Source organism: Hypomesus transpacificus, chromosome 13 (assembly GCF_021917145.1).
Source record: "Hypomesus transpacificus isolate Combined female chromosome 13, fHypTra1, whole genome shotgun sequence".
Taxonomy (NCBI): Eukaryota; Metazoa; Chordata; class Actinopteri; order Osmeriformes; family Osmeridae; genus Hypomesus; species Hypomesus transpacificus.
In genome coordinates, this window is record NC_061072.1 from 7981536 (window position 1) to 7997908 (window position 16373).

The 16373-nt window shown below is 41.5% G+C and overlaps 2 protein-coding genes and 1 long non-coding RNA gene across 3 annotated transcripts; 1 reads left to right on the forward strand and 2 right to left on the reverse strand.

The window, feature by feature from the left end:
- Nucleotides 1-294: 294 nt before the first annotated feature.
- On the forward strand, nt 295-13259 carry LOC124475292 (zinc finger CCHC domain-containing protein 24-like). The gene is made up of 4 exons (XM_047031784.1): nt 295-750; nt 2062-2262; nt 11043-11207; nt 11477-13259. The coding sequence occupies exons 1-4, from the start codon at nt 514-516 to the stop codon at nt 11588-11590; spliced, it is 717 nt and encodes a 238-aa protein (XP_046887740.1). The 5' UTR covers nt 295-513; the 3' UTR covers nt 11591-13259.
- On the reverse strand, nt 9439-11567 carry LOC124475308. Its single transcript, XR_006956903.1, has 3 exons — nt 11296-11567; nt 10979-11112; nt 9439-10437 (listed from the first exon to the last, which is right to left on the reverse strand). It is a non-coding gene; the product is annotated as an uncharacterized LOC124475308 (long non-coding RNA).
- Nucleotides 13260-13573: 314 nt separating the features above from the next.
- Nucleotides 13574-16201, reverse strand: LOC124475297 (peptidyl-prolyl cis-trans isomerase A-like). Its single transcript, XM_047031792.1, has 6 exons — nt 15935-16201; nt 15620-15650; nt 15456-15544; nt 15060-15156; nt 14381-14456; nt 13574-14005 (listed from the first exon to the last, which is right to left on the reverse strand). Exons 1-6 carry the CDS (start codon nt 16082-16084, stop codon nt 13870-13872), a joined length of 579 nt encoding a protein of 192 aa, XP_046887748.1. The 5' UTR covers nt 16085-16201; the 3' UTR covers nt 13574-13869.
- Nucleotides 16202-16373: the final 172 nt, after the last annotated feature.

Below are 16373 nucleotides of genomic sequence, written 5' to 3' on the forward strand. Positions count from 1 at the left end.
GATGAATGTTGACTAATTCCTAACCTGAACCCAGATATAGCCTTGTAAAAAGTCATTAATTTGATCATTTTCCGTAATTTGTTGTTGGGCTTTTGTTGCTCTGAGACGAATAAATATGAACCACATTTATTTTAAGAACATACAGAAACAAATCAATAAAATTAGTTTTTTTTTCAAGAAAATAGAGTGCCCACAATCCTGCTAACATAGGACCTCCTGTACGTGATGACGTACTCCAATGACCGGGAGAATATGCAATGAGCTAATCTAATCTGTACTCTGAGTTCTAGAGCCACTAGATTTGACGGGCAGAAACTTTTCGCCCTGTCATGCCTTTACCACGGTTCTCCCGAGAACATAAACCAGGGATTGGAGTCCCATAGGTCTGATTTAGAGTAAATGCAGTAACATTTTAAACTGCGTTGAAGAGGTGTAATGAAAAGGAAAACAATTTGGTCATTTGATAAATTCAGCAGCGGCGAATAACGGTGGAAGAGGCACATTCTTACCAAGATGAGCCTGATGTCTGCCATAGACACGAGTACCTCTGTGTACCAACCAGCGCAGTTGCTGAACTGGGTCTATATGTCTTTACAAGATACTCACCAGACCAATGCCTTTGATGCGTTCAAACCAGAGTCGGACATTTCTATCAGTGACTTGAACTATACCAAGCGCTCCGCTCCTGATTTGAGCTCAGCGCTGAACTCCAACTATCTTAACAACTTTTTGCAACTTCAGAGGACTGAGGTAGAGTATCAATTCTGTTCATGCGATATGCATGCCATAATCACATCCTTCATTTTATAGCCGATAGTACATAACGTTGCATAATAGTATTATTATTGTGTAATTTACTGCAAAGTTATGGCTGATCGTCCAAGGAAGCTGTGAAATTAATTATATTAATAATTTCAAGTTTTATTTCATATACCGTTAAGAAAGAAAAAAAAGAAATCACATATTTTAAGATTAAGGTTTCAGTTGGGATCAAGCAGACTATTTCGGTTAACCCACGCTGCATGCCAGTAATGTGCCTCCAGTGGGATGTGGTGATCAACTGTCTACTATGAATATGTGTCTTGTGTCCGGATATAGTGCCTGTGTGTGTTGAGACGTGTTCTGATGTCCGTTGGCAGCCCAGGAGGTAGGGCAGGTTGAGAAAGGCCCCTTACAGGTTTATAAAAGATGAATGCAAGGGTTTACCCGGGTTTGAACGGACGTTGTACGTAACGGCCTGTTCTGTGACTGAAACTGCTCCGTTCGATTACCATCTATCCCAGGAGCCAGTTCGCTCAAATAGGATACTACTATTCATCTGACTGAATAGGATACTACTACATTCATCTGACTGGGTGTGGAAAACACATAAAGTAGGCTACACTGTAGGCAGTGATCACTTCAAATAACCCATCAATGTATAAGGGCCTCCATGATATCTCCATCAAAAAAATGGTGATTTCAATAGTTCCACGCTGTAGTTATAACAATAACTGGTGTGCAGCTGGTCGTTAACCACTCACAAGGAAGTCAGAACCAAATGATAAGGATTTGTTTCAAACTGTCACTCTTCTGCATGGCTTCCATGCCAGTGGTCATATCAATGGAGATGACTCTGCACTTGGATTCATGTTCTGTGCTCTAACAGAGTGGAGTAAACACACAGTACCATAGTGCCAGTTCCATACATACAATGATGTTGATTGTGTCCTACTAATAGGAGGAATGGGAAAAATGCCTGACAAAGGCATTTTGTTCCTCCAAGGAAATGGACACTATCTGTTCACAGAATGAATGGAACATCTGCAAGGATAAAGGAAAGTCTACTGTCTTGTGTTTTACAGAGGCAAGAGACACTAGCAAACAACCAAATCAATCAAAGAGGAAGAAGTAGCAAATCAGTTGACCCTTTAGGGATTCAAACTCATTCTAAATGTTTGCGTATAGGGAAAAATTTGGAAATCACAAAAGCTTCGATACACATAAACTCTTTCCTGTGTGTTTTATTGACATTATTGTCACAAGTTGCCCTGCATGTATGTAATTGTCTTTGTTTGTTAGGCCTTGAACGACAACTTCTACAAGAGCTCCTCTCCCTATGGCTCCCTCAACAACATTGTGCAGGGCCTCCACTCTCTAACGGACCACTTCTCAGACCTGTCCATCTCCTCGGAGACACGCAAACCCAGCAAGAGGCCTCCGCCCAACTACCTGTGCCACCTCTGCTTCAACAAAGGACACTACATCAAAGACTGCCCTCAGGTAAGCTGTGCATGACATCTACAGCAGGCCACACCTCCAGGTAAAACCACAGTCACTTGTACAGTCACAGAGTCCAGGGATCTTGCTCTGAAACCGACGGTTTAAGGCTTTGTCACTTTTGCTGTAAATGACAGGGATCGATCTGAACAGACAAAAGTTTAAACTAACTACACTTTTAACTACACTAGCCTAGTATATATATTTTTTTAACTTCGTTTCCTCATCAATTTTTAATTCTGAAAGTTGACATTCCTTTTTGTCAAGGTGATGGAGATTTCGCAGTACATCCTATGCGCATATTCCAGTGGAGTTGTTGTACCATAGGATGATAATGTGGACCAGATGTGAGATTAGATCCGCAAGCTCGACTTAATGAAAGACGAGAGGGAGATCTGTTGAGCTTTGCTGGATGGAATAAACATGACCACAACAGTGTGTGCCAACATACTCCTCTGTTGATCATTTTCACAAGGAAATATCGAGAATTATACTCATTAACATAAAGGGATTGCTTCATTGATTAACGCAACAAGTGGTATGCAACGTTAAAGAAACCAAAATAGGGAATAAAAAGACATGTACTGTGGTCTGTGGAGTAACTTAATTACGCTAAACAACATGACACATAAAAGGTAAACACATAATTTCACTTCCATGTTTTTCTCAAGACAAAGGATGTAGGACTATAACTGAATACAAAGAACTTCAGTGAATCTCAGGTCTCTGTGTTGATGGCAGACTGTGTTGATTGCAGACTGTGTTGATGGCAGACTGTGTTGACTGTGGCACAAATCCTAAGGACATCTCTCAGTGCTGCACAATCTCACCACATCTTGTGATGATTATCCAGATCACCAGTGACTTTGGTAATTTATGACGTTGCTTTGCTGTAAGTGCCTCCTTGGGTCATTTTGTGTTTCAAGGCTTGACCCCTGATAACCACCCCCCCCCCGCCCCCCCGCCCCCACACACACACACACACATACACACACACACACACTCTACTTACTGTAGTTCAATATGAATAAAGTGTGTGGTGCACAAGATTCTTCTTTTTAGCGGATGCCTAGGTTATTGTCCTCATACAGGCATCTTTTGCTGTTCTTAGGATGGAGATTCTTAGGGTACCTTAGCTCCAGAGAGTACTCGAGTCCTGGAATGACTATCACAGAGTTTTGTTGCTGAGTGGATTTGAATCAAAGAACAAAGCTGAGTGAATTTGAATCAAAGAACAAAGAGTAACTCATCAGGCACAAGGGAAAAGACAGACAGAAAGAAGGTTTGGTTTAACCAACTTTTATCCCGGGAGGTAAAGAGGAGTAGCTTTGAAAACCTGCCCCCTTTGATAAGGGAATCACAGGTAATGGTGGTTAGTGGAGGGTTGGTTCTGGTTGCACTGGTTGTACCCTAATTCCACTGTTTCTGCTCCACTCAGAAAAAAAACAATGAATCATTTTCGATAATGTTGTCGGCAATTGCTGTTTACATTTAGTCAATGCATGTGTTTACGTTGCTGTTTGTATTAAGTCAGTGTGTGTACTGTGTAACCCCTCCTATGGACAATTGGAGGACATCAACAACATTGGCTGAGATTTGTTTCACAGCCGGGTTAAGCTGTCAGAATGTTTCTGGGAGGTATTTATGATGCTTCCTACAGCCTCACCCCTTTAAATGTGCAAAGTCTGGAAACCATTTCTACCGGCCTCCTCCTCCATGCTCTGTTGTAGGAAGATGATGTCAGATTTTATCGAGTGTTGCTGGATTTCAAACCCAAAGCAATGATTAAGGAGCAGTCCTTTTTAACAAAGGCCTCTTCAGTTCTTGAAAAGCTAAGCAGAGCTGCAAACAACTGACAAACTGCTTTTTGTCCTTGCAGTTAGAATCTGTGGCATTTATAGTACATTCAAGTAATGTGAATACACAATGTACGTACGATATGCATATACTGACTGTACTGTATGTTTGCATGCGTCTCTGTAGAGCAGTGTACTAAGGGTCTAATATTCAGAAACACTATACAAATTAATGCTGTCCAGATTGGAATCCCCAGACCATTCTCACATGCTACCAACCAACACCTGATAAAGATAGGCACCTAATCAGTCCACATGTTGCGATAAATATGTCACAACATCAGCCATCCCACTGCTACATCAAGGTCATAACAGCCCAGCTTAACTCTCTTACTGTAAAGTGATTAGAAGAGTGACAGAGCGCTGACAGGGAATGGCTCAGTGCTGGGATTGGCTGGGCCTAAATAAGGAGCTTATTGTTTTCTCTGCAGGGTCTGTGGACTGAGAGGTCAGGAAGTATGGTTGTATTGTTCCTTTTAGCAGGGTGCTGCCTTCAGGCCCGCTGGGCTGCTGCCATGAAGTCATCCCTGTCTCTCTCCTATGGGATCTGGAGGGGCCTGCCTAGCAGGAGTCTCTCTTACAGGTTCGCTCAAACGTCTGTGTCCAAAACAGGGATGAGATGTGTGTAAAAAAAAGAAAAAAACCTGGATTGGGAAAAGGAAGGGTCTCTGATAGTTTAGAGGCTGAGTGATGTGTGTTGATTTCTACACGGGGTTTCATAAAGAATGTCGGAATGCACTGGAGTGGTTTGATTAATGACTCGGGACAGAGAGTCCTTTGACAGTTGCAGGGGTTAAAGATGAGGTCTGACTCTGGGCTTTGATGTTTCTTCTCATGAAGTCCTTCCTCAAGTGGCTTGGGCTCAGCCAGTTTACCTTTGTAATTAAAACTAAACAAAGACACAGTTTTTTTTGTGTCAGTAAGATTTACATAAACCCTTAAAGTATATTGTTTATGTTCTTTTAGATATTATATATATATATATATATATATATATTGTATTATTTCAACCAAGATGTCTTCTTCCCAGTTGAACGTGTGACTGGAAAACCTCAAGCAGCACTGATGTACTGATGGTTTTGGTTCTCAGTGTTTCCCACACATAGACTAATTTGTGGCGGTGCGCCACAGAATCAACACCGGCCGCCACACATTGCGTTTCGTAAACATTTTTTTTTTTCGCTATTTAGGTAAAAACACGCAGCGTATTCGTTCAGCTGCATTTCCTTTCCCTGCTCTCCCTCCGTCTCTTTCACGCACGCGTCTTTCTCACATACACACACAGTCACTACGTCAGCACACGTTAGCAACGATGCATACGCCGTTCTAGTGAGACCGACAGCTACATCAGCGAGCCTTCAGCATTAGTGCCGTAGCTAAAGGTCTAGGAAAGTTGAGGCTACTTTTCGCTAGGTACCGACGGACATGTCTTAATCGAAGGTTCCCCTTCGTTGTTTTGGTGAGAAGTTTCAAGAGCTAGCTACTTACCCGGCGTCATGGAGCCGACCAGTTAAATAGTTATTTAGCACCCTGTATGCAGCGTCGCTACCTGCATATGCAGAAATTATTTGTTTGTTGTTGTTGATTGATTTTGTGAATTATTTCGACCCCCCCCCCGGTCTGACATGAAACAACACCCCCCCCCCCCCCCCGCCACATATAGCTTTCTAATCTGTGGGAAACACTGGGTTCTTCTTGGGCAGATACCATAAATATGTTATCTGGAAGATGTGTGGTCTTCTGTTGACATTGGCCTGAGCATCTTCATAGAAGTAGGAGAAGGAGAGATAGAGAAGACAGTGGAATGTTGGGAACACCACTTCTGATAACCAATGGCTGTTTTCTTTCAGTTAAAAACTGCCTGTGGTTATAGATGGGCTACGATGGGTTTTTTATGCTTTGCTGCTCTTCTTGTTTTTAATGATAAAATAAAAGGCTCTACGCATAGTGTGGCCAATTTAACAACATGTTTATATAGAAGGATCACCGCTGGAAGTAATTGATTGGTTGCCATAGTTTTTTAAATAATTGGGGGGGGGGGGTGGTACTGTCTAGAATGAGTGAGGACAGCAGGAAGGGAGATAAGTGAGAGAGAGTGATATCAAAGCTTCACACGTTCATACATTTACATTTAGTAATGTAGCAGACGCTTTTATCCAGAGCGACTTACAGGAAGTGCAGGGACATTCCCCCGAGGGTGGGTGAAGTGGGTGAAGTGCCTTGCCCAAAGACACAACATCATTTTTGGGGGAAATCGAACCGGCAACCTTCTGAGTAATGGCCTGATTCCCTAACCGCTCAGCCATCTGACTAGTGCAGTGCTGACATAGTGCCGATTGATGTATTGTGACATAGGTAAGCCTCATCTCTGGCTGTACGGACACTGGCTGAATCCTAACTGTGTCAAATGGCATGGCCTGTTTTACATTGGAAAACATTTTTTTGTTTAAATATAACATAATTATCTCTGGAAACCATGTTTAGATTTTACAGTGTAGAACCTTAACAAAATACTGATGTCAAAGTCAGGAACAATATTATCGACTCCATCTGCAACAAACTAGCTTTGTGAAGAATAACCTTTCCTCAATCCCTCTTCCAGAAAAATTTGATAACCCTATCTTATTTCTCACTCACTCCCATGTTTTGGAATAAGATGGGAATATTTCCTCTGTTCCATGTTGTGTCTGCTGGTGAGCCCACCTGCCGCCTTCATTCTTACTGCCTGAAATGTTATGCTGGTGCACAGCTGCACAAGTCATCAACACGGCAGGTACTCGGGAGTCGGGAGAGATCTCAGCTGAGTTAAACTGAGGACCAGGCTGTGAGACGTAGCATTCATGGGTCTTCGATTGACTTTGATCTTCTCGTAACTCCCGTAACGTCAACGTCTGTGTTCCTTACGCAAGTGTTGGCGTTTTTTTGTTTGTTGCTTTGTAGGATCTCTGGAACCCAGAAGCATTAAAGTGACATTTAATCTAAACATAAACTAACATCCTACGTTTCCATTCAAATTTAGAAGCTATGACCACGTAATCTTTCTATTAGAGCTCCAATAAAGAGACGATTATTCATAATCCTCTGATTTAATCTAGACAAACAGAAAAGCAATATTCTGGTTTACGACCCACCAACTGTTATTTCCATGAACTGTTCATATCGGGGGGGAAGCACGTTTCTCATCCTTGCTGCTTCGCTGAGCAAGGGATTGTAATACTTGGAGCAGTCATGAGGGGATTGGAGTGACAGCACTGTAGCAACACTGTAGCTTCAAACTTACAAACATTTAATCATGGTTTACTTTTGTGGGCCACGCTGATATATTTAGGGGGGGGGGGGAAATGCCATTGTGTAAAACTGGACACAGATTCTATTTCCTTAACAAAAAGACTGGGCTTTTGTTCATATCTGAATTCCGAGGTGATTTTGTTGAATGGGATTCAGTGGGGAAGGCAGATGAGCCCATAATGTTACCGTCCCATGTTATAATCTCTCACCATTTCGCCCTCTATGTTGCAATAGCTGTGGAGAGCCAGAGGAAAAGGCAGTAGCTACTGTACTATATCTGTAGATAAATGCATGTGCAGAGCAGGAATGCTTAGCTCAGCACATGTAGCATGGTGTGAACAGCTGCTTGTGGAGGAAAGGCCTGGAAAGACATGCTATGTAAGACAGGCTGGATCACAGACGACCATTGAGTAAGGATAATCATGATGGACGAGAGAGAGAAACTATCACACTTTATTTGGTGTGGTTCTCTTGGTCCTAGTTATAGATTTTGTTAACGGATTTTGTGATGGCTTTTAATTATTTTTACCTGACACTAAACACCTTTTTACCATTGTTTAACACCTAACTGTTAGAGTGAAGCCCTCTGTGACATTGCTTGTAAAAAGGGCTATACAAATACATTTTGATTTGATTTAAGTAGATTCCAGTGAGGCATGACTACAGTGTAGTTATCGCAGAATGACCAGCAGTCTGCTGAGTGAACAAATTCAAATTCTGTTAAGATTGTACAGTAAAATGTGGTTGATGTCACAAGCAGCGAAACAAATTCACTCCATACAGTCAGGTACATTGGTGTTAAGCTTTAAACCCTTGACTGATGCCCATTACCGAATACATTAGGAGGCACACATAGCTGCTTTGGAACAGGAGACAGACAACAAGGTCTTCCTCTGAGGATGCCAATCCCATCCAGTCAGATTGTGTTTTTCTTAGCAAACAGCTGGGCTCCTCTGCTAGTCTGGGGGTCCTGTCCAAGGACAACAACAGGAGGGGAAGGGCTCTGGGTTTGTTAGTGTGGGGTAATTGACCACATGGTACCCGATAGGTTTAGTGGTCTTATGTTCTGTTGGATGGATGTCCCAGGGGAGGGGGGTGGGGGGGGGGGAGTGTGGAGGGGGGTGGGGTGGGGGGGTTGTGGAGGGGTTCCAGCTCTGGAGAAACTCCATTGTGTATCGTGATGGTTTCCAGATGCTGGCACGGAGAAACGGCAGTGGCCCACCTCCCAGGGACTTCTCACCAGGAACTAGGAATCATTCCAGGATCTTCTGGACTGATCTAGTCCTCCGTCTCTAGCTTTCGCTTCTCAGTGTCTAGCATGGGGATGCAAGGCTCCCGGTCGGAAAGTCTTGCTGTATTCAGTTGGGTTGTTGGTGGCGTTGTGTTTGAGGACAGATGGGAAGACATTTGTTGCGGTCAAGAGAGATGGAAAAGATGATGAAGGTTCCAACCAGGAAGTTTTGAAGCATGCTTTTGATTCACGCAGATGTTGTGTCGAATGATTGCACAGATCCAAAGACAAAGAAAAGCTACACAATCTCTCGCTCTACGTAACTAATAACGTTTCCATTTGATCCTCCTCCAGTTAAACTCTGAGTATGACAAGAGTTGAAAAACAGAAATACAGCAGTTGCATAACGCATAAAGTAAAAAATTATGACTTAAAGTTGTTAGGACTAAAAGAGTGAATTCTTCCCTCGCATCCATTCTTCATTCTCATGTATTCTTCCCACATAGCCTCTCTGTTGCGTGTCAGATCTTTGTGTCTTGTCCATTGTCCTCAGCTTTCAATGCCAATGCTTTGTTTGGACCGGTGGAAAGTTAGAAGTGTGCCATGCCCTTTGGCACCCTGCATGTAACCCAGTTTGTTTTGATTGCTCTGCATAGTGAAAGCTGCTTCCTCCAGCAGGAAGACGATTCTCGGCCTGTTTCATCCTCTCTGGAAGGGGGTGAGGAGAGAGTGGTCAGATCATAGATGTGGGTCGGAAAATATACACCATAGACTGGCTTGTGTGATAGTTATACATGCCTGTAGAATGTAACCAACCTGCTGCCATCTTAGTAGGGTCTTAAATCAGTGTTATTGCAATGAAGGAATTGCAAGCCAGCAGGAACCACAGGAGCCATGTAGTAATGCTCCTCACTAGAAAAATCACAGATGTATCGTGTTTCTGAAGTAATTTGATAAATAATATTAACTATCATCGGTCTTTCAATAAAACAAAACGAAGAAGTTCTTCTCGGACTGCGTTCCATTCCTTTTCGCCAGCCCCTCGTACACACGCTTATAAATGTATTCCTTTGGGTTTCAGGTATAAAAAATATAGCCATTTCATAACGTCAATGCAATCTACACTGTATGTACGTTCTAGTGTCGAGTTCTGTGTGCGTGCACACCACATTCCAACTTCATGTAGCGCCTCATCTTGGCCAAACACTGGAACAGCATGCCCTTAATGAAACCGGAACATCACAAAGGTTAATTTAATCAAAATACTACAATTTAAGACCAATTATCCTGTGCTAATATGGTTAGTCGTGAAATTGTTGACCTACTGTCTGTCACTTAATCCTAAGAAGTTCAGTGAGTGCACATGTTGAATGTACACACATTCAACTCTATACAGTTAAACCGTATACAATTTAGAGGGTGTTGCAATGCATTCGTTCTAGCCGTCCTTAGCAATGGCTTGCCCCAGTTTCCAGCCAAGGTGCTCTTAATTGAAAACATATTTAAATGATGTCTATATCATGGGTTTAGGGGTTTCTTATGTTATACAAGTGTAGAGTTCATCTGGGTTTGATTTCCTCCCCCCCCTTTCTACTTCTCTGTTCCCTGATTGGTGGGTGAGGGCCAACTGGGAGGGATGACTGAGGGCCTGAGGTATTTGTCCTGTAGAGGAGAGTCTTCTCTGATTGGTCCTTTCTCAGTCCTGGGCCTCCTTTATGGTCCTCTGGGAGCACAGCTGGAGGGAGGCAACTTGGCTCGAATGGAAAGAGCTTTCTCCAAAGAAACTGTTTTTTCTTCTTCCTACTTACAAATAAAATAGATTTACAATTACTGAAGTATCCCAGGTTTATGAGTCATCACCCACTGTAGGAATGTCTTTACTGTCAGCAAGGGGAGACGATGGGCATCGTTTTAAGATAAATTCTGAAAAGAGATATGTTGGGGAGCTGCTTAAAAAAATATTACTCAACAGATATATTGTCAGTTATGAATTAGGTGGTTGGTTAGATATGTTTTACCATAGCCAGTGAAAGTAAAAATAAATCAACATTCCGTTATGGTTATGAACTGCTTCATAAAAACGTTCTGTCTGCCCACCAGCATAGTTGTTATCAATTCTACTCATAATTTGCTGCAATTGGCTGCTTTCCAAAGAAACCAAATATGTCAGTCCCCCCAAGTTAAAGTGTTGAGAGGCAAGAGCCAAAATATATTCAACCCCCCCCTCCCCCCCCAGTTGTACACAGTAAAACCACACATATTGCACAATGAATTGCCCACAGCTGATTGCGTCGTGAATCGTTTGCATTTCCATATGTGAGCTAAAAGTGTCACGTGTACTTACTGTGTTTGCCTTTAGTGTTGCAGAATCTCTGTCATGATTTTGTATTCTTTCTTGGTACTTGTAGGCCCGGCCAAAGGGGGAAGGGTTGACCCCTTACCAGGGGAAGAAGAGATGTTTTGGGGAATACAAGTGCCCTAAATGCAAGAGGAAGTGGATGAGTGGGAACTCTTGGGCCAACATGGGGCAAGAATGTATAAAGTGCCACATCAATGTTTATCCTCACAAACAGGTAACATTCACTTAGTCACAGTGTTGGAATATCTCTGTTCTTATCTATGTCTCTTGTAAGACTAAATCAAGAAAGAAACGTTTCTCACCTATCGTTATCTTTACAAACAAGATCACAGAAGTTACCCAATGAAGCACAGCTCGCATGACCATAACACTGACCAAGTGTATGTTCCTGAAATCCATCTCGGATCAGTTTTCTTTTCCATACGTTTAACCCTGGGGGTATTTAAGCCAACGCGAGCGCTGTCTTTGTCGTCCTCCGTGCAGAGACCACTGGAGAAACCTGACGGGCTGGACGTGTCAGACCAGAGCAAGGAGCACCCTCAGCACCTGTGTGAGAAATGCAAAGTCCTGGGTTACTACTGTCGCCGCGTACAATAGCCTCAGCCCTCCCCCCCCTCCCGTTTCCCAGCCTCTGAGGTTGTATGAAAGAGTGGTCTCGTCAGCCTTCTATTCCTGTCACTAAACAGCTCTCATCATCATGTACTGTGATGCATTTAACCATTTATGTGTCCCACAAATGTGTTGTTTATGTTGGACAGTATCACTGCCACTATCGTTTCTAGGGTCCTGGCCTCTACCTACAGCAGTTGCAGATTCATACCTCCCAGTGATATCTAGTGTGTGTTTACGAGAGTCTTGACATATTCATGTAGCATTCATGTGTATCCTCATAGGAAATGTTTTTTTTTTTTTTTTGTAGCCTATTGTAAAGCACCAGATATTGTATCATATACTGTGAATGAAGGGATTATGAACTGGTCAACCCAGGCTGTTATGTTGACTGATGTATTTCAGGTCAAATGTATTTCATTTTTAAATATAATGCATTAATACAGTGTGATCAGTATTTTCCAAAGTTGTTATGGATTGTGGATAGATATAATTTTCCGTTGACAGCAGTAATAATAGCTTACATTGAAAATGTAGGTGTAGCTTTAGACTATATGCCACAGTACATATGAAGTCACTGTGTTTTGCATATTTGATATATTTGTAAATACACATTTTGTGTCATTATGCAGTCAATATCATTTATTGCACAAAAATAACTAATATTTTCCATCATTGTATATCAAACAATTTTTTTATATTTTCTACACAGTTAAATCATTTTGTTCAAAGACTTGGAAGTATGTTCATGTCAAAAATGTTTATTACCTTACCGAAATAAATTAATGAATAATAGGTGTCATTAACAATGATATTGTCTGTATAAAATATGCAATAAGTTTTACTAAGAAGGAAATTATAATGTTTATTGTTGTAGTTATCATATGATGGTACATAACTATATGTATATTTTAAAAACCATTACCTTTTGTTTATTCAGTGAATGAATATGAATTTTGCCATGTTTTGAAAAACCAAGTGCCTAATACACTTATTTGTTAAAACAGTTTTCTTTGTATTAAGTTTGTTACCATTCCAAACATGTTTTAAAGCATTGATTTAGCAACAAAAAAAACCTGCACCCTCACTACAAACATTGAGTTAGAACATTAACAACCTTATTTTACAAAAAATATATTTTATGTTATACAGGTTGCATGTGCATGCTTTGTTTTGAATTTGTTTCCTGTTTCAATGCTCTTAACATGTGAGGCTCACTAATCTTAGCACAAAAGAGATGCAAATATCAGCAATGAGCTCTATGAAACAGCGATCCTGCTGTGCCTTACTGGTGGTACATATGTTGTACCATTATATGAGGGATATTTGTAATAAAACCTTTAAAATCACGACTGTATGATTCTGTCTCCTTTTAATGGACAAACTCCTGACTCTTTCACATGCAAGGACTTAGATTATTGCTTCTAATTCATCCTAATAATGGCCTTAAGAACCACCCGTGATCATACAGAAGATTCATTACCATGTTCTCTGGCTTTATCCCAAAAAGTAACAAAAGAATATTTGTCCAGACAGTCCATTTGAGCAATTAAATCTGATCTTACTGTGCTGAACATTGCAGCCAAAATAAATGGTTCCTTTCTTAACAAGATTTTTTGTCACATCAAAGCGCCAACTAAAACAGGAAGAGGTAACACAAACTCACCATGGCCGATTTATCTCTACAGGACAAATGTTGATCTTCTGATCTAAATGTTTGATTTCAGACTGATCCTTTTTGAATAGCAATACGTTTTAGTTATTCGGCAGTTCCAATCATCCTACCTTACCTATTACCTCTGTTCTTACCACTGTGGAAATTGCAAGGTCGTAATATTTATTTGATCCAGCAATGACTTCCTATATGTTTAATGTATGCACCTCCCTGCCAAAGTAAATTCCTTGTTTGTGCAAACATTCATGGCGAATAAAATCCCTTCTGATTCTGATTCCAAAAGAATTCTGGATGCGTTTCATGTTGCATAATCATGAATGTCTAATTTTATTATAGAATCACATTTTATTCATACAGTTTTGGGACTTTCACATTTGATCCTGATTCGTAACCAGTGAAGTGCTTGTTAGAAACAACTAGACAAGTTCAATAACAATTTTTGTTTCCAAAAGACCAAGACCATATCCCTGAGTGATACACTGTCACTGTCAGGGGAAAACATCACTCAATGGCAGCACCTAAACAGATCCACTGTAGTACAGCCTGTTTCACATTGAAAATCACAAAGACCACTTCACTGACTACTGAATGTCTACTTGAGCTCTCCACAATCTGTGATGGTGATCTTTTTAGAGGTACGTCCAGACCGGGACCCGAAAGACTCCACTTTCTTGACCACGTCCAGTCCCTCCTTGACACTGCCAAAGACAACATGTCTGCCGTCCAGCCTAAGAAGAAGAAGGTGTCATTGTCATGGCCCCAGACTGAAAACTACAATGGTTTGCCCCAGGGGCGTTTCTAGGATTCAAAAAAAGGGGGGGGGAGGGGCTTAGCCCCAAGGGGAGTGGCATGTTTGCGAGTGTAGCTTGCGGCAATTTTTCGGTGGCATTTGCGGCCGCGAATAGCCATTGTTTCAGACAGTTCATAGATTAGAAAGAGTGTGCTTTTGCTCCGTAGTTTTGCTTGCATTCAGTATATGATAACACAATAGAAATAAATAATAAATACATTTCTTTTTACAGCCAATAATGCCAAATTATTTAGGGGGGCTAATAGGCCTAACGACACCCCTGGTTTGCCCTGAATCATTTCTCAGTACTTACCATTCGGTCGCAGCGGTGCATATGAAGAACTGGGACCCATTGGTGTTTGGTCCAGCATTGGCCATTGACAGGATTCCTAGAAAACAAATATGGCTACATTAGTTGAAATTATTTTGATTGTGGCACGTATAGATATTCAGACTCAATAAAGGGTACAGATGGCTGAGCGGTTAGGGAATCGGGCTGTTATTCAGAAGGTTGCCGGTTTGATTCCTGGCCGTGCCGAATGACGTTGTGTCCTTGGTCAAGACACTTCACCCTACTTGCTTCCGGGGGAATGTCCCTGTACTTACTGTAAGTCGCTCTGGATAAGAGCGTCTGCTAAATTACTAAATGTAAACCATCAAGGTAATGGACACCCAAATGGCTGAGGAGAGCTATGGAAAATGGGCTTTCAGTTTAAAAAGGGAAGAGATCAGTAGTGAAACACTAAGTAACACCTCATTTATATTATATTGATCTTTCGTCAAATTATGAAGAAAACCACTGTCTTTATTTGAAAAAGAATAACGGCAAATGCATTTTCTAATGTAACTTGTCTGATCAGATACATTATCTTCCTTAACCACATTAAATTCATTCTGTCGATACACTTGAGGGCAATGCTACTTCCTAGTGGTACAATGTGGAACATTTTGGATGGTTACAAGTGCAACAAGTTTCAACAGAAATTAATTACCAGATCCAGTATGCTTCAGTTTGAAGTTCTCATCGGGAAACTTCCATCCATAGATGGACTTCCCACCAGTTCCGTTGTGGTTAGTGAAATCTCCCCCCTGAGTGAAACATATGTCCAAAGACCACACGCTTGATGTAAGGCTTGGGAATGTCAAAGGCAGGGCTCTCAAGTTTTGAAGACAGGCAAGAGTGACATTCTCTCTCTCATCCAATTTTGGTTGGGTGCTGCGGCATATTAAATATATTATTAAAAAAAAAAATCTGCGTGAGAAATACAATGTGCGGCGGGGGGGCGTGACTAAAGACTGAAATGAGTGACTGTCACTCTCAATGCGTGACACTTAAGAGCCCTGCAAAGGGAATACATGCAGATTCATGTGGTTATAAAGTAGTGTACCTGGCACATGAACTGAGGGATCACTCTGTGGAAGACGGATCCCTTGTAACCAAAGCCATGTTCTCCTGTGCACAGCGCTCGGAAGTTTTCTAAGGATAACACCAAGTTTTAGGGGCGGCTATTGTAAAATGAGGAGTAGAATGGGGAATAGTGATTTTCCTTACCTGCTGTTTTAGGCACAACATCGGCATTCAGCTAGAAAGAGGAATGAGTTTAGAATGTGGTAGCATTGGCCTGGTCAACAGTAGTCAACACACAAAAACTTTTGTTGAAATGTAGTGCAGTTTTCCTGCATGAAACACCAAGGTTTGCACTTCGGTTAGTTAGCTACTTCACCAGTGAACTAGCTAGTTCGTTCTGTAATAGTGTAATAGCGTAGAGCTCTCTTTTCCAATTAGTTTCTCCACAGTGCTAAAACAAAGGGCAACAACTTAACATATAGCTTGATGCATGGTGGCATTACATGGTCCTGAACTCACCTCGAAGGTTACTCTTCCTAGTGGCTGATTATCTGCAGCAATGTCAAAGTAGACTGTCGGGTTGCTATTAGCAGCCGTAGGCCCACTAGAATACATGCGAGCGGCAGTAAAAGCCAAAGAACAAAATTTTATCCGATTTGATAAAAGCATGTTTGCTATCTCGATGTACACAAAATGATCTTAGCCGGGGGCAAAACGGACCCTTTTCTTACATATGCTTGCTCCAGCAGGAAGGACTTCACAACTACACGGAAGAATTCCCCATGCAATTTCCGGTATACGAATTTGCTTTCAAAATAAGAGCAAGGAACGAAATGTTTCAGAACTTGTGAATTATATATTTCAAATCGCTTTATGGTGAATATTTGTGGGTGAGGCATCTCACGAATATTTCCTTTTAATTTTCCTAAAAAACTTATATTGACGTTAACATGGCCAA